Genomic DNA, 19,523 nt, shown 5'->3' with positions numbered 1-19,523 from the left:
AAGAGGTACACAGAAACTAAGTGAAAACACAGGGTAGTTGCAGAAAAACTAGGCTTCACCAAGTGAAAAACTTGGTCATTAATATATAATTTGAGCAATTATAACTCTGGCTACAATCCTGTTGAGTTTTTTCAACACATGCAAGGTTGTTGTGCATTTGATGAACTATAGTAATGTTTCTAATGTTACTTTTTATTTTATTCTTGTAAGTTCCAAAAGTTCCAAACAAATCTTTAATGATTTCGATGTTGTTATTGTTGATGCTGTTGAACTGAAGCAGGCAGAAAAACGAACAAATAAATTTTTCATAGCAATGGTCGCAACGAGTTTCTTACACAAAACTTAGGCCAAAAAACATGATGGGATTTTGGAAAACTCAAAATCTCAATGGAAAAATTTTACAAGAAAAAATTCTCAATAAAAACCAAAATTTTTTCTTCATTTTTCAACATCGCTACAACATTTTTCAACATTTTCACTGAAATAAAACAAATAAATTTAATTAATATCCCAGGTTATATCAAAAATCCCAGGTAGATATCCTATCTACATACAGCCTGTCGAGAGCACTCCACATGGAGGCATGGATATCAAAAACGCACATACAAAAAATTAACTTTTTTCCAAACATTTTATTAAGGACTTCATATTTTCTTTAGTAATTTGTTCTTTCTAATAGTTAGTTATAATAAAAGCAGTAGCAGCAGCAGTAGTTGTTGTTGTAGTGGTATGGTAGTAGTAGCAGTAGTAAGAGTAGTAGTAGTAGTAGCAGTAGTAGTAATAGTAGTTGTAGTGATGTTGCTGTATTACTGGTATGGCTTGTAGTAGGAGTAGCATTATTAGTAGCTATATTAGTAGTAACAAGCAGTAACAGTGGTTGCAGTAGTAGTAACTGTAGTAGCGTTTGCGGCAGTAGTACAATGGCAATATTAGTATGAGTATTGATAGTATCAAAAAAAGCACAGTGTGCATGAATAAGGCGGGAATCTATTTGCAATCGAACTAAATCACCACGAAATAGGATGACTCGGGCGCCTTCAACCATTAGGCCATCACCAATTATCGTCGTCGTCATCATATCATCATCATGAAAGCATCACCATAAAAACATTATCGTCATCGTCCTCATCATCATAGCAACAGCAAAAGCAACATCATCGTAATAGCAACAACATCTTTCTTTTCATCTAGCATCATTATAACATCAACAACCACATCAACAACAACCACAACATTCTAATCACCATAACAACATACCTATTCATCATAGCAGTAACAACAACATCATCTTCCTCATCATAGCAGCAGCAACAACATTCTAATCATTATAAAAACATTATCATTTTCATCCTCATCATCATAACAACATTATAGCAACATCATAGCATTAACAACAACAACATCCTCATCATTTTCATCCTCATCATCATAACAACAACAACATCATCAGCCTAAGTCATCTAGGTGCTGTCAAATGATGCATAGCAATCACGCATCATTTCACATCAAGTTATTTCTGCTTACAAAGATATTCACATGCCTCATCATACATTTTAAAACAACACATACACACAAACACACACACACACACACATACATACGTACATACATACATACACACACACAAACACATACGCACTACATTACGCGCATACATACATACATACACACACATACATACACATCATACTTATAATACACACAAATACGTATATACGCACATACATACACGCATAGATCCTATCATACATTAGTATACACACACACACACACACACTTTCACACACACACATAAAAACACAACACATAAATGCACACATATTTATTTTTTGTTTAGCTAATTAGTTAAAAAACAAAGGGGCGTCTCAAAGTTAAATAGACTTATGGATACCAAAAATATAATAATTTTTTTTGTACTTAAATAATAATAATTATAACAATAATAATAACAATAATAATAATAATAACATCGCAATAATAATAATACTGATTATTAATCATTTACACATGTTCTCGTTTTTGAATGTTACTTATCGATGACGTCATCGTCAAGGTTGTTGTTGTTGTTGCTGTTGTTGTTGTTTCTTTGCTAACTGTTCTTGGCTTTTTTAAATATTGTCATTTTTTTCGGTTATCTTATTAATGTCATGGGAGTTGTTGTTGCTAGTTTAATTGTTGTCATGGCTGCTTATGTTAGTGTCATTGCTATTGATGTAAGTGTTAATGTTAATTTGGCTGTTTATATCACTAATGTAGTTGGTGTTGTTGGTTTAGATGCTTGTTCAATTGTCGTTACGGTTGTTTATGCTAATATCATTGCTAGTTGTGTTGTTTTCGTTGGTGTTATTTTGGCTGTTAGAGTTGTTCTTGCTGATGTTATTTTGTCTGTTAAAGTTGTTATTGTTGATTTTTTTTGACTGTTAAAGTTGTTATTGTTGATGTTATTTTGACTGTTAGAGTTGTTATTGTTGATGTTATTTTGGCTGTTAGAGTTGTTATTGTTGATGCTACTCTGATGTTTTTAATATCAGTACTATTATTTTGTAAAGTTGAATGTTTCATTGTTCTGGTGGGCTATGTGTTTGCATTTTTGCCGTGAAATTAATACTCGCAGAAACTTGTGAGAGTTTAAGAAAAAAAAAATTTAATTGGAAATCATCAATGAAAGTCAAAGACATCATCAGTTAAAACATTCAGCCGGTGTTTTCAAGATGAAGTTGAGACCAGTCATCTGGTGTCTGATGAATCATTTGATGGGATTCTTACCCTTTATTGAGTATTCCGATTTGAAATCATTTTTATTATTTTTATATTATTTTATATTATTATAACAATAATAATAATAACATATTTCGTTTTTTTTATTTCAAATCAAATGCATCTATTAGTTATATAACGTACTATATACGTGTTATGTATTATTATATAATGTATTTGGCTTTGTATCAGTCAAATGTTATACAACTTTTTACAAGATTGTTGTTGTTGTTGTTGTTGCTTCTATTATGAAGCATTACAATAACATCCTTACAACAACAAAAAACACAGCATTACAACAACAATAACAAACACAACATTACATCAAAACCATCATTACAACAACTAACAATGATACAACAGGCAACATTACAACAACAACGATAACGACATTATGATAACAACAGCAATAACATCAACAACGACATCTTTACAACTACAATAACATCATTACAACAACAAAAACATCATTACAACATCATTACAACAACAACATTACAACAACAACAACAACAACATTACAGCAGCAACAACAACAACCTACTTTGTTTAATGAAGAGAGGTACAACAAGCAGAAGCAAGGCCATCGGGAGAAACTCGGAAAAAATTAACATTTTTAATTCAATTATCTCAAAATTTTAACAAAAAATATCAAACTTATCTAGCAAAACAGCTTTATTTTTATTTTAAGATGTCTCAAATTATTGCTAAAATATATATTTTTTAATTTAATCACACTCAAAAATTTTAGTTATAGATCGAAATAATTTTTTTTTTCAAACTTAAAACGTCGATGACATCAAATTAATTGTCAAATTTTTTTCTTAATTGTCAAATTTTCTTCATCAATAGCTCATTTTCTCAAAAATGATAATTTAAAATATTTAAATTAATTAATGAAACTAGTGAAAAATTATATATATAAAAAAAATACGTGCATCACACTCAACATCTTAAGTAGAACTAAACACAAGCAGGGCTATGATCCACCTTTAAAAGTCAAACAGATGTCACAATAAAAGAACTGACAGCAGAAGGTTAAACACGAACAAAGTTAAACATACGCAAACAAATTTAAACATAAACATGAACAACCATCTTCATCTCTATAGTTTTTAATGTTCGACTATGGGTCCATACTATCAACTATAAAATTAAACTTATACACTACAAATACGTGCGTCCTTGCCCTCTTCTCTCTCTTTCTCCCTCTCACTTTTTCATTCTCTCTCTTTCTTTCTTATTCTCTCTCTCTCTCTATATATATATATAATTTATGATAATATATGATATAATGAAATGCTTAAACAAGCTCTGCAGTTTACGGGCAGCTTTTTCCAAAAAGTAAGTGTCCCTGGAATATTACTATTAACTATTGGTTATGTGTCGATTGTATATTAATTGAATATGCATTGTGTTGTATTTATGTATACTTTATATGTATTGTATTTATGAGTATTGTATATGTGTTGTATTTATGTTTACTGTGTATGTATTGTATTTTTAATTATGTATATTGTATATAAATATTGTATTGTATTAATTTATATTGTATATGTATAGCATTTTATTTATGTATATGTAGGTGTGTTTGTATGTATTGATTTGTATGTGTTTGTATGTATTGATTTGTATGTGTTTGTATGTATTGATTTGTATGAGTTTTTATATGCATTAAATATATGTTTTTTGTTCATGTCTATATAGTACATACAATACCTAAACTTAATTGTTTATAAAATATTTTAATAGAGCGTGTTGGTATTATGTGAATGTTTTGTGAAAAAATTAAAAATATTTTGATTTATGATATTTTGACTATTTTTTCTATTCATTTATTGAATATAGATTTTTAATTATTTGTAATTTATATAAGCAAGCAGGACATGCAAAAGTATGGCCAGTCGCTAACAAACTGACCACTGAATTGACCGGCCACATACACACAGCTTAATCAATTCTCACTAAAACAACAACATCATCGTCGTTGTCGTCGTCGTCGTTGTCGTCGTCGCCACGCATATTTTGTCGTTGTGGTCATCATCACATCATCTTCATCACCGTCGTCATCATCATCGTCATTTCTTCTTGCTATAATGCAGACAAATATTCGCGCTGTGTTTTATAAGTTTTACAACCTAAGTATCCTTTATAAATCTTCAAGGCTCTTGTCACCAAAACGTAGAGGGCCGATTTAAAGTCAGGACAGACGGGCCTTCCTCAAAAAAAATGATCCTACATAAGAAAGATGACGTTACATTCTAACTTCGACTCATTTTTTGTTTTAAAAATGTTTGTTTTATTATGAAAAAGATGGAATTAAGAGAAACAAAAAATTTACAACCTTAAAATTTAAGTAATTCGAATAATTAAGAATCTCTAATTTGTTCTCCTTCAGAGCCTCCATACTCTAATTTCACTTGTTTTCTAGATCCGGTCCATGTCTCGTAAAAAACAGTAGCATTTTTTCAACATTTGCGTTTGAATATTTCCTTTCGTTTCATCTCAGCCATTAACGAGTTCATTCATTCGTTCGTTCGTTCGTTCGTTCGTTTGTTCATTCATTCATTCATTCATTCAAACTTCTTTAATTCGCCTTATATTCAGTTCTCTAAAACCAAATGCCTAGTCAATTTTTTTAAAATGCGAACGGTGAAGAAGTTCTTGCTAAAACATATTTTGTACATTTTTTATAAATGATACAAAAATTTTAATAATGATAAAACCGACAACGAAAACGATGATGATGATGATGATGACGACGATAATGGTATGATGGTGATGTTGATGACGATGACAGAACGATAATGATGTTGATACTCGTTCGTTGTAGCATGTCAAGCGCGCTAAACCGTTACCACGGCAACACGCCTTTCCATGGTGGAGACACAATGACGATGATAATGATGAAAAAAGATGATCACAATGATGAAAATGATGAAAGTAGACGGTGATGAAGAAAAAAAAAGATGATGATAAAAATGATGGTGATAATGATGAAAAAAGTTGATGATGACGATAATGATGATGATGATGATGGTGGTGGTAATAATGATGATGATGATGATGGTGGTGGTAATAATGATGATGATGATGATGGTGGTGGTAATAATGATGATGATGATGATGGTGGTGGTAATAATGATGATGATGGTGATGGTGGTGGTAATAATGATGATGATGATGATGATAAGAAAAGATAATGATGATGATGGTGTTGTTGGTTGTGGTGATGATGATACAAATTTTTTGTTATATCGACAATTATGCCATTTTTGATGATGATGATGGTGATAGGTGGTGTTTTCGTCACATCAAAATCGACGATGGTGATGATGATGACGACGACGACGACGACGATGATGATGAATATTATCACGATGATAAGGATGTTGACGACGATTACGATAATGATATTAATGACGTTTAAAAAGCGTAATGATGACGATGTTGGAGAAAAGATGATGAAGCAGCTTTAGTGCAACAAGGGGATGGTGATGACGAAATGATGATGGAAAGTAAAAGAATGATGATGACGTCAAAAAAAATTATATTCTAAAACCTAGTAACATTATTGATTAAGGTGATGATGAGTAGTATGATGATAGTGATCAGAGGGAAACAGCCGAGAGATGGAACGATTGAAACGATGGAAAATTATTTGTATAATTGAATATTAAACTCAGTCACACATATTCAACAACCACGTACAACACATATGCATGCACAAATGTACACTAAACATACAAAGTACAAGCATAGCATCGCAGTACGGTGCAAAAATAGCGCGTGTTGCGTAAAAATGATTCATGTATGTACAGACATTTTTAATAGTATCAACATGTATTCAAGAGTACACAGTGAAATAGTTTTGCATTAGCACACATACAAACGCAACCACATAGTGACTGACACACAAATACTTAAACAAACTTTTACCTATGTGCTAGACCACTAACTCACTTATACAAAAAACACACAAAAACAATCTTCACATAAATGTAGGATATAGATACATTCATACAAAGCAGAAACACCAACAAATACAAACACTCACACACACACGCACAAACATAGGATATAGATACATACATACGAAATACGTACAAACACGAAAGCACACACACACACACATTGTCGTTATACACCACACATTTACACATAATTCATTCACACGTAATTCATTCACATGTAATTCACGCATACACCCAAACGCACACAAATACGCCTTTACTTATATGGAAATGTAAACAAACATTAATCCTGCCTCTCCTTATATAACGCTTCACTTTTCCATTATTTTTTTAATGGATAGACGAACTCTCCCTTTTATTAAACCTATAAATCAATAATCTATTAACAGCTCAACCTTGCATGCACTCAATCGGCAACATGTGTGCCTACAACTGCGAAGACATGATTGTAGTTGTTGTGTTGTTGTTTTTGATGTTGTTGTTGATGTTGTTGTTGTTGTTGTTGATGTTGTTGTTGTTGTTGATGTTGTTGTTGATGTTGTTGTAGTTGTTGTTGTTGCCCTACTTCAGACATTTCCATTGCTGTAAGACATGTCGAGTTGCCGGGACAGTTGAATGTCCCCGGGCATCTGTTAGTTGATATAGTCTCCATTCTAGCCCTATAATTTTTTGGTGAATGATAATTCAAACCTGCAATAACACAGCGTAGCCTTGTTGTTGTGGCCGTTGTTGCTGCTGCCACTGCTGTTGCAGTTTCCTTTTTGATCCTGTTTTTTGAAATGTCGTTGCTGTTGTTGTTTTAGTTTTTTTTTAATATTTTTGGTATGAGTTTTGGCAAAATAAAAATAATAATCAAATAAAATAAGAAAGATTGAAATGCCAGTAGGAAAATTATTTTTGGGTTACTTTTTTGTTGAGTATTTTTTATCTATTGCAGTAGTTACTGCCAATTTATACATCTGCTGCAACAAATGGTTCAATAGACGTAGAACTTGAATTTTGGCAGTACTAACAACAGTAGCAGCAGCAGTAAGTGCAAAGTAGCGGCAACAGTAGTAGCAGTAACAGCAGCAGTAGTAGCAGCAGTAATGCTAGTAGTAGTAACAGCTGTAGCGGATTTGGTAGGGGCAGCAGCAGTAATAACACAGCGTAGCCTTGATTTATACATTTCGTCTGGACTTGTTGGTCATTATGCATTGGTGCGTGTTCATGTTGATGTATGCCCAGTATGAACGAATCTTTATTTTCAAACATCATCCATTTGTGTGTGTGTGCGTGCGTGTGTGTTTGTGCGTGTGTGTGTGTGTGTGTGTGTGTGGCACCTTTCTTAAAATATAAATACACACACACAAATTTTTCCCAATAAAAAATATCAATGTATCTCTGGTCCTATATGTTTATTACAATGGGCAAGCATATATTTATCTAAATACGTAGATGTAAATATTTATTATACTTTTCATAAAACTTTTATTTACGCACACACACTCGCACACAAATACACAGACACGCACACAAACATGTCTGAATATACCAAAACCTAGTGCCTTCATGCATATGTCCCAAATAAAACAGAAAAACGAATCCATAAAATATACATGCATACTTGTATCGTTGGGTATATTGCCGTACGTGTACACATAAATATATACACACACACATACTTACATACACACATGCATACACACACAAACAAACACGGGACTGCGGTCAAATTGGCGAGCCTAATTACAAATATAATAAGTTCATTAAGAACGTGAGATTAAGTCATCTCCATTCATCCACTACAATGTTTCCACATAGTCTGTCGTTTTCTTACTACTCACTCATTCCCTCACTCACTCTCTTTCACTCTCTCTTTCTCTCTTTCTCTCTCTCTCTCTCTCTCTCTCTCTGTCACTCATTTACTCACTCCCTCACTCTCTCATTCACTCACTCCCTCACTCTCTTATTCACTCGCTCATTCACTCTTTTTCTTTCTCTCTCTCTTACTCATTCACTCACTTATTCTCTCACTACAATGCCACAATTCAAATCCTACTAACCGGCCAGCAATATATTACTAATACACACACGTGTGGCGTAATAACACGCAGGCCGATAGGATGGCGAAACAATAGTTACACTTGTAACGCTTGTAGTCTTTCGAATGTGATTTTTTTAGTCAGAACTGAAATTTATATAAAAAAAAAATTTGAATGTGATTTATTGAGTTTGCATTTATCATCGTAACGTATGAATTAGGTTTACATTGAAGGGTTTTAAAAGCAAATTAACTTTACGTAAACCTTCATAAAATAAAATTTAATTCTATATTTACGCATGAAAAAATTTGTTCACGTCAGATAGTATGACACATCATCATCCATGTTTGCCCACCCCTGTTCTAAGGTTTAAACTACAAACCTCTACATGCAAGTAACTATACTTTATAACTGTACTGGCAGTTTGATGGCGGAAGGAATGGTTAAATTCGACTGGTCGTGCTGTCGCTGGCACGGACCGGTTCGATTGCAAGGTGATTCCTGCCTATTGTATGCAGTGTTTGTGATGTGCGGTTTTCACTTCGTGTGTGTTTGTCCTTGACAATTTTGAAACAACTGCGCAAAAGAGGTTGATCTTCAACCTTTTTTTTAGCCATAACTGTTATATACCTTTTATAAATATATTTTAATAATGGTCTGTTGTTTACAGAAAGGTGTTGTTTGGTGAATAAAATTACTTCTTTATTGTCGGCAGTAATCATTCGTTTTTGTATATTTGTATTAAATTCATATATTTATATTTATAGTATAGCATAAACCAAAAAACTGCATGTCAACTTGAATTATTTCAGAAAATTGTTTTTAATCTTTGCACGTTGTTGTTGTTGTTTACATCGCTGGTGTTGTTGGCATTGGGTTTTTTCCACTCGTTGTCGTTGTGTCACCGATTTATTATTTTTATTTAATTGTCGCCAGATGTCCAGGCAAACCAAACCAGGCACTGATTTCAGTTTTTCAAAATTTTTTAAATATTTGATTTATTTTTTGTAATTTTTAAGATGCATTTGTTTTGAACTTAGTAGTCAGTTTTTTTTAAATATGATAAGTTTCGAAAGTTAAGCTTAGTTAGGCAGTTTTAAGCTAGTAACAAATTTGTGCAGTTCTTTACTAACTAGTCAAGTCCTAGCTATTTATTTTATATTCACTGATTGATTTACTTACCAAGTGCTACAACAACAAGCACAAATCAACAAACACATATTCATCTGCTATTTGGGAAGGTTTTTTAAAATCCTTCCTTAAGACTTAAAATTTTTCTTATTTCTATTATGTTATATTATAATAATTATATAATAATTATAATTATTATATTATTATTAAAAATTAAAGTTTTAATTTTAATTAACCACAGATTAAATTATTAATAATATCTCTAAACTGTGCATTACATTCTAATAATCTAATGCTAATCTGTAATCTTAAATTTATTTAAACTTATATTGTCAGAGTTCATTTCATATCTGAGGATCTAATGTATTTTGTTCCACTTTTCTTTAAAAAGAAAATGATATTCATTATTAAATTTAAATGAGGTGAACACTGTTTAGTGTTTATTTAATTTTAAATTCGTGGAAGCATATCACAAGAAATAAGAAAAGATAGTTGAAATGAAAGGCATTAATTTATATTTTATAGCCAAATTATAAGATATAAGGAAATATATATATATTGTTGTTAATTGATTAAATGTTTTTTTTTAAATAAACTCCAGGCAACTTGGAAAGGGGCTGGAATGACCCTCCAATGTTCATATATGGATCATCAGCAGCAGTCAACAGTGGCACAGGTCAGTCCATCAACCAGGTTCCACAGAAGCGTAACATTCTGACACAGAGAGTAGCATTTTCTCAGGTCTCCCACAGTAACCAAGCAAACCCTCAACAGTCCCCATCATTAACACCATCGGCCCCTTCACAATATCCTCCATCTTCTCTCCCACCCCCGCCCATGATGACGCCATCCGCTAACATGACATCCCTGATTTCCGGTGAGACGTCAGCTTTCCAGAAGGTTCAACTACTTCCCCCATCAATGTCCAGCGAACCTCCAAAATTCCCGGGCCCGGTGATAGTCCCAACCATGCACATCCCTGCAGCCATGCCACTGTCATCGACGTGCCATCCAGTGTCTCCACAAATCGCAACGGATCCAATGTCAAATCTGCCCGTAGCAGCTGTGATTGACAGCTGCGAGTTGCAGACGCCATGTTTTGCCGACGACGAGCAGATGTACCACTACACTGTCACCAGGCTGCAGAGGGCTCTCAATGATTGCTCCAGTACTGCAGAGGTGTGTTTGTTTGATGGTGATGTCATATTATATACAAAGATGTCATCAGATCAACTTATGATGTCACCAGATCTCATGTGATGCTGTGTTACTTCGTATGTGGTGTTTATTTATATATTATATTACATATTTCATGTTAGTATTTATGATAATTTTTTGCTTAATACATTTGTTTGTGTGTTTTTTTAATGTGATTTTGGGTAATAAATGTCTAATCACGGATTCATTCACTCATTCATTTCATTCATTTGGTCATTCGGTCATTCATTCACTTTTTATGCACTCGTTCATTCATTCATCCATACATTCATCCATTCGCCCATTCACTCATTCATTCACTCACTCGTTCGCAGAAGAGAACGATTGATGACATGCAAAAAAAGCTCAACATATTCTCAGACATGTGGAAGAATGGGAAGATTTCATATCCAGTCAAGTCATCGATGGCCAAGCTGGCCACAGGTTGGACCCTGATTGGCTACTTCATCAAAATAAATTGCTTGAACATGATTGGCCAAGATTTTTTTAATAATATTGATTGAATGATTGATTGAATGATTGATTGATTGATTGAATGAATGATTGAATGGTTGATTGAATGGTTGATTGATTGATTGAATGAATGAATGATTGATTGATCGATCGGTTGGTTGGTTGATTGATTGATTGATTGATTGATTAATTGATTGATTGATTGATTGATTGATTGATTGATTGATTGATTGATTGATTGATTGATTGATTGATTGATTGATTGAAAACACTTCCCACCAGCAATACACAGGCGAAAGCATGCAGTTGCGCATGAAATTCACCTTGCTCTCATGATTGATCACGTGTCTGAAGTTAGCTAATTGGTTGATTGGTGGCTGATTGATTCATTCATTCATCAATTCATTCATTCATTAAATCATTTTTTCATTCATTTAGTAACTAAATAGAGTTTTACATTCATTTAATCTTTCATCTATTAATTAAGTAATTCATTAATTGATTGGTTGCTTTTTCATCCAATCACTTTCAGGTCAGCAGATGGTTGGTTGGAGTGAAGCGATTGATTCAAGAGGTTGAGAAAAGTGGAGTCAATCAGCCAATCAGCCCGTCAGTTTCGTGCTGCTACGATGACAACAGCGGCCAACAACAGGAATGTAACCAGCCAATCAATGGTACTAACAACACCTCAACTCTCAGTGACACTCCAAGTCCAGCAGCAAGTAACATTTGCACCAGTAACCCGACTGATTCTAGTACAAATAATACCTCTGCTGCTACTGCTACTACCAGTCTGCTGACTTACTCTGCCGATGATTTCAGTAATTTATCGAAAAATAGTCTAGTGTTGTTGTGCAATAATGACTCGGCAAACACTTTTCAAGATGGTAACGACAATGTTGAAGTTTCTACCACGGATCGTGAAAGTGACAAATGTGTCTGCCCTCCTGTTAGCAATGAAAAAACTGAAGTTCCTGCGAATGATGTCACAGTTGATGAAACAAAACAAAACGTTCAACAGAGTTCCACTCAAGAACCTGCAATCGTAGAGGAAGTTGGAAATTTAAGATTGGATGCCGTTGGGATAGAGCAGAATGATGGAATTTTACCTGGAAATGGTGCGAGTGGTCAACCTCAACAGCAGCAACACTCTAGTGTACAGCGGTGGTTGGATCAGCATCTCGTACTGGATGGAGCTGAGGAAGATGATTTGAAATCTCATCTTGATACAGCTCAACATCCACAACAACAACCACAACTACAACAACAACATTTTCAACTCAACTCAAATACTCTTTCAAATGTTCTCTCCGATCAACAAATCCCACAGCAACAACAACCGCAACAACAACAGCAGCAGCAGCAACCACAACAGCTGCAAGAAATTTTAAAATCCGACATCTCTCTTCCATTACAACTTGAAAGCAATACTCCAACAGCAAGCAATTCATTGTCTCCAACAACAACTTGTGATAAGCAAAATGGTATTATACTTGATGCTAATGTTGTTGAGAATAATAACAAATACAGCAGCAACAACAACAACATTAACAATAATAATGATAATGATAACAATGGTGATATTAATAGCATTACAGCAGCCTTGAACACAGCATCACTATCTTGAAATTAGCCAAACGAATTTTAGTTTAATTTTTATTTTAATTAAATCGATAAACAATAAGTTAATTGACATAAATATAGATAAAATTTGTATATTAAATGAATTGTTAATAGTTACAAATAACCGAACGAATTGTAAACTTTTAATTATGAATCAAATTGAGAATTTAGAAATTAAGAATTAAAAATTCAATTTAAATAGTTTATCAATATTACTATGATGAATCCATCCTCTCAAATAGTTTCAAGAATTTCAGAGATAAATTTATACAATGATAAAATCTGTTTATTGAAAATTTCTTATTTCAACTAAAGTACCAACCGTACAAGCATTCATTTGTTTTCAAGTACACGCACACACACATACATACACATATTCATACCTATATATATATATATATATATATATACATATATATACATATATATATATATTTATTTATTTATTTATATATATATATATATATATATACATAATATTGCTTTTCATTGAATTGTAAATATCGTAGATTCATTATATAATAGAATATTCAGATTATTTTTTCCATAAATTCTAGTAATAATACATATCTCATACATACAGACACATACAAATACATACATACATACATGCACACACATAAACACACTATACAGACGTACATGCAAACTTACACACACGTACATTGGAACATACATTTACATATTTTATGCATACAACCATCATGTATACATTTTCTATTTTGTTTTTCAAAGATTTATGTTGCCTTACCTTGCTTGTCTATTAGGACCTTTTTTTCTTTTTTTTGCTTCTTTTCATCCTCTCTCTCTCTCTCTCTCTCACTCTCTCTCTCTCACTCTCTCTCTCTCTCTCTCTCTCTCTCTCTCTCTCTCTCTATCTATATATCTCTCTCTCTCTTTTTCGTTCTTCCTCATTCTTTCATCTTTTTGTCTGTCTATCATTCTATCGTTCTAAAGACAGAAGTGGAGTATTAAAAATTTATTTTTATTTTTGTAATGAAACATATTCACTTCAAAGATGCTTAATAAATAAGTTTCCAGATGCCTGTAAACTTTATTAAATAGTTTGGGCTAAATTGATTGATTTTAGCTAATTAATGGATTGAATGATTGAATGATTGATTGATTGATTGATTGATTGATTGATTGATTGATTGATTGATTGATTGATTGATTGATTGATAATTTGGTTGATTGATAGACCAACCGACCTTCTAAATATATAATAGTATTGATATATACATGCATACACACACACACATACTTACACACACATACAAACACACACACACATGCACACAGTGCATGCGTAATAAATCACAGACATTGTTTCAATTAATTTAAACTCTTCAAACACTGTGTTTATGGATTAGGGTTATGGGATATTTCCTCGTATCGGCACATTTTATTGTATATTTGGTTATTTCAATTGCATTCATGCTCTTTTCTTTATCCATTTAATCACCATAATTTATTCATTTTTTTTTCATCATTCGTTCATTCATCCCTTCGTTCATTCATCTATGCAAATGTTAGTTCGTATATCCAAATGTTCTCCTGGTTTGTTTAACACCTTACATATGTTTTGAATTTGAAGCCTGCTTTAACAACAGCACCAACTGTTTTTTTTCCGGTTCTTCTCACTCTTTAAATACAATTTCATGAAAATGTTGTTAATTAAATGGATAGATAGATAGATAGATAGATAGATAGATAGATAGATAGATAGATAGATAGATAGATAGATAGATAGATAGATAGATAGATAGATAGATAGATAGGTAGGTAGGTAGGTAGGTAGGTAGGTAGGTAGGTAGGTAGGTAGGTAGGTAGGTAGGTAGGTAGGTAGATAGATAGATAGAAGTAGATGAATGAAAACTTAATCCAACAAGTTATTTTTCCAAAACTTTAATACTTAAGAGTGTTGCCTGTGATAGAAACGAATCATGATGCTTGAGAGTATACAGCAAATTTTACAATTATGAATATCAGAATGTTGATTGCATAGTCGCAAATGAATGAACCAACCATCAGCTTGTTTTAACACTGCTCTAACTTAATTAAACAAACACGTTCTGAAGGCAAATGAAATCTTTCTTGAAACCTTCATTCCCCGCGAATTATGTTAATAATGTAGTTTCCATGCAGTGGAGCCGCTGTCAAATGAAGCGATGTGATGTTGCGTGCTGTATTGATCGGAGTAGTGTTTGCATGCAGCTCCAGCGCTCAGCTGACGATTCTCTCCAACCATCCATACAGACATCTTCAATATATGAACAGTGTTTGTTTGTTTTCGTAATATTCTCCTGAGTTTGTCGCTTCAAATGAGGTTCTATTGAACATTTGTTTCAAAAGATATATTTCAATCGTTTTGTAATTTTGGTTTAGATTATTCGCGCAAGTTGCGGGAAATGATTTTAGAAGAATGTTTGAGCTGGAAGGAGAGGGGTGTGGCATGGAGATGTTGAGGTGGTTATGCATTGGCTGAATAATAAGAGGCTCGTCGTCACGGTGTCCATAGTCGTTGCAGTCATGTTCTGGTCGACCTTCATAATGCTGTTCGTCATGCTGATCAACTACCAGTCATCAGCCGCAACATCAACAGTCTCCATCTTTCCTGTGGACGAGATGCAGAAACATGTGATTGGGAAGGACGGGAAGGTAGACAGCCTTCATGAAACAAATCCTTTGCACAAGCAACAATATCAATCAACCCAACAACAGCTACAACAACAAAACGCACAGTCGCAACAGTTTCCGCAACACAAAATCTCAGCACACCCACACGCGCATCAACTTCAGCAGCAGGAACAACTGGAGCAAGAAAACAACATGAAAATTTTGCAGTACGAAAACAAATACGTGGACGAATTATTATTTGTAGGAACAAATACAAGAGTCCTTCAACAATATCAAAAATTCATTTCCTCACAAAACCGAGAAGTCGGCAGCAGCAGCGAAAATACTGACCACAGCTCCACATCCAGTCCACTAATCGCACTTATGAATTCTGGCTTCAGGTAAACAAGTTTAAACATTTTTTTTTACAAATGGAAACATTTACTCTCAACTTCAAAGGCTATTACTTTATTATGGATTTATCATCAGTGCTAATGTCGTTATAATAACAGTCATTTGAGATAGGAGCTTCAGAACCTTCTATTGTAGAATTAATTATATAGGCCTCGTGTATATTTGAATCTTTCGTTTATTCAATTCTAAATGTTGATTTAATTCAGAAAGCAAAATAGTTAACAGCCATAATATCGAGTGTCATCTTATTACCTTAATTAACCTCATTTTGAAATAACGAAATTAAATCAGTATTTAAAATTAAAACGTTACAAGTTTTTGAACTTGCTGAGCAAAATTTACACCTACCTGATTGAATGAAACAGATTTTTCGAACTGTCCATACATTGTGAGAGGCAAGTGAAAGATTGCGTCTGGGGTACGTACCACACCAGCAACAACAACCGCCATTACAACAACAACAACAACAACGTCAACAATAGTCATCAGCTTGTTAATACATTCTTTGACGACTTGAAGCTCATATGCCCTTACGCGCAAAGCCATCCGAGAGAGATATTCATCTTCACATTTTGTGGCGTCGGGATGGGTAACTGTCCGAAAGTCAAAAGTGAAAATAGTGAAAACTTTGAGGACGACGACGATGAAGATGAGGAACATGATGAGGAAGATGATAGCATTGCAAATAATGATGCTGATGATGAAGGTGCTGACAAGGTGGAATTGATGAAGAAGCTAGCCAGGGAGAAGAGGATGAACAAAAATTCGACAAAAACCGAGTCTGAATATTCTTACAACAGAAAAATGCCTCTACCGGTTCAGGTCTATCAACTTGTGACAGCCCTATTAGAGCCGTGCACCTTACCAATCAATATGTCCATCACAGAGACGGTTCACTTCTTTTAAATTGTTTTATGTGCTTCTGATATTTATTAGCTCAACAATTTTATTGAAAATGTTTTATTAAATTCTTTGTTTATTAATTCGAAAAATTTATGTTATATTTGTTGCGGTTTTTAAACAATGATGGACGTAATTCCACTATATGTAATATTTTCAGGTTGGAGAAATAATAGCTTCCAACAGAAACGTCATTGCATTTGTGAACCACGCTAAGAAAAGAACTCAGTCCAAAAAATTGCAAACCGTTCTGAGGTTCGACGAAATTATTCGAAAAAAGTTTGTCAGATATTACGATCCTTCGGAAATCAGTGATGGCAGATCTAGCGATGGATCGTCGAGAATTCGGTTCTCAACACTTTTCGATCTCAAATCCGGTTTGTCAATATTCTTCACTCGACCGTCAACTATATCGCATCTGACCCTCGTCCTCAGACCCAGAGATGAACGCGTCGAGTGGAAGAACTGGCTGAACTTTCGCTGGAGGAACCTAAAGTTGACAAGAAGTGCTCTCACATTCAACTGCACTATGTACAGCGTCTCATTCCTAGCGTTGATCCTCTTTTCGACGCTCGTCATCATCAAGATGGTGCGACAGAAATGGGCTGATAAGAGAAAAGAAGAACTGAAGTATCTGCAGTACCTGAAGCAAAAGAAGTTGGATGACCATCTTTCCTTGAGGAACGTCGAATCGCTCTACGATAGTGGTATCAAGTTGACGAAAAATTCTTTCGAAAATATTTTTTCCAAAAGGAAATATCCAGTCATGATGGTTGTCCTTCTCGTCATGGCGTGCACTATAATGTTCTTCTACGGAAGACAATTTGCAACAACACTCAGCGATCTGAACCGGAAAGCCAACCCGGAGTTGGCTACCTTGGAAGAGGAAGAAGAAGATTACCAAACATCTAATCGCCAACCGAACGTCAAAAACTCGTCCCTCCTAGAGCTTCCTAGTGAAACATTTGAAATTGACAATCCGACTTACCGAAGCCGATACTGCGATTCGATATCCGGTTACATCTCAAACTGGATCAGTCGTCCCAATGAGATGAAGTTGAACATAATATCAGCGTTTGCAGTCACCAACGGCAAACATGCTTGGTACCTGAATGGCAACAACAACCTTAACAGTGCTAAAAATAACCAAAACAATTATGTGAATAAAAATAAAAATTTCAACAGCAATCAAGTTAATTACAATGACTTTCTAATCAACAATCAAGATATAATCAGTTACGACAGAGTCAGTAATCACTCGATTAAAAATCTTAATGAACGCAACGATGAAGATAACAACACTAAGACTATCAACAACGACATCATTAATATTAATTCAAAAAACATCAACAACACTGATGAAGACGCCATTCGAAATGACATTCACCTATCATCACATCAACTTCATCCTGACATCAACAATGAACATATCAACAACAATTCCAACAACAACGCTGTTGTAAGCGGCAACAGCAACAACAACATCAAAACAAACGTTATTGTCGACAAAAGCAACGTTGGTTACAACAAAATTAATAACAGGAAGCACAATGACGACACTATGCAAAAGAAAATTGATACAAAAGGTATCCACACCGTAAAAAACAACAACATGAAAAACAACAAAAGCATTAACTACAAAAACATTAGCAACAACATTAACAACAACAACGTAAATAACAACAGCAACAAAAACATAAACCGTAAAAACAAGAAAATTTTCATAAACATATGCACTGAAAGACTCCTTCAACTTGCTCATTTGGCAAACCACAAAGACCTCACCCCAAGACCATGACCAAATAAGACACGACATATTTGTATGAAACAAATTGTATTTATCAGAATCAAAAGTTGTGTGAATAAAACTTTTTGTATACACAACAGCACACAACATTTTTGTATTGTATAAGTGTATATTACGTCTTTATGTACAACGTAATGAGAAAATGCACAATATTTGTATATGTATACGTCTGGAGTTTGATAACATACATACATTTGTATGAAAAATGAATTCAACGTGTTTGTATAAATATGTATACATTTTGTATATAAGATATATTACATTAACATAATAATGGGCGGCACGATAGTGTAACGGTAAGGTGCCTGACACCGGGATTGCTGTTAGCGGTTTTGACTGCAAAGAGAAAAAGACTATCACATGAAATGTATGTGATGCGTGATTTCACGTGTAGCTTGTTTACATGGACTGTATTGTTTGTTTGTTATTGATGACTCTGAACACATTATTAAAAGAATTTTAATAAATAAATATCGTAAGTTTACATGTTAAATTATTTTATACATTTGTGTTTGTATGACTTTAAACCTCTGTATGTTTTCGTCTTACAGTTTATTAACTTTTTATCTACGTGTCTACCACTTAAAGTTTGAAAGCCTGTCC

The 19,523-nt window shown here is 33.7% G+C and overlaps 2 protein-coding genes across 2 annotated transcripts; both read left to right on the top strand.

Annotated features, from left to right (window-relative positions):
* Window positions 1-10,483: 10,483 nt before the first annotated feature.
* Window positions 10,484-12,140, top strand: HELRODRAFT_76381 (hypothetical protein; the record flags this gene model as incomplete). The annotated part of the gene is made up of 5 exons (XM_009016288.1): window positions 10,484-10,553; window positions 10,617-10,786; window positions 11,419-11,527; window positions 11,840-11,910; window positions 12,090-12,140. Coding segments are annotated over 5 exons (471 nt in total), but the record flags the coding sequence as incomplete, so codon positions are not given.
* A 3,515-nt stretch (window positions 12,141-15,655) lies between these two features.
* On the top strand, window positions 15,656-18,911 carry HELRODRAFT_170464 (hypothetical protein; the record flags this gene model as incomplete). Its single annotated transcript, XM_009016287.1, has 3 exons — window positions 15,656-16,200; window positions 16,579-17,104; window positions 17,274-18,911. 3 exons carry the CDS (start codon window positions 15,656-15,658, stop codon window positions 18,909-18,911), a joined length of 2,709 nt encoding a protein of 902 aa, XP_009014535.1.
* Between the last annotated feature and the right edge of the window lie 612 nt (window positions 18,912-19,523).

This window comes from Helobdella robusta (genome assembly GCF_000326865.2).
Source record: "Helobdella robusta unplaced genomic scaffold HELROscaffold_18, whole genome shotgun sequence".
Taxonomy (NCBI): Eukaryota; Metazoa; Annelida; class Clitellata; order Rhynchobdellida; family Glossiphoniidae; genus Helobdella; species Helobdella robusta.
The sequence above is the reverse complement of the archived record's forward strand: the minus strand, read 5'-3'. Positions and strand labels throughout refer to the sequence as shown.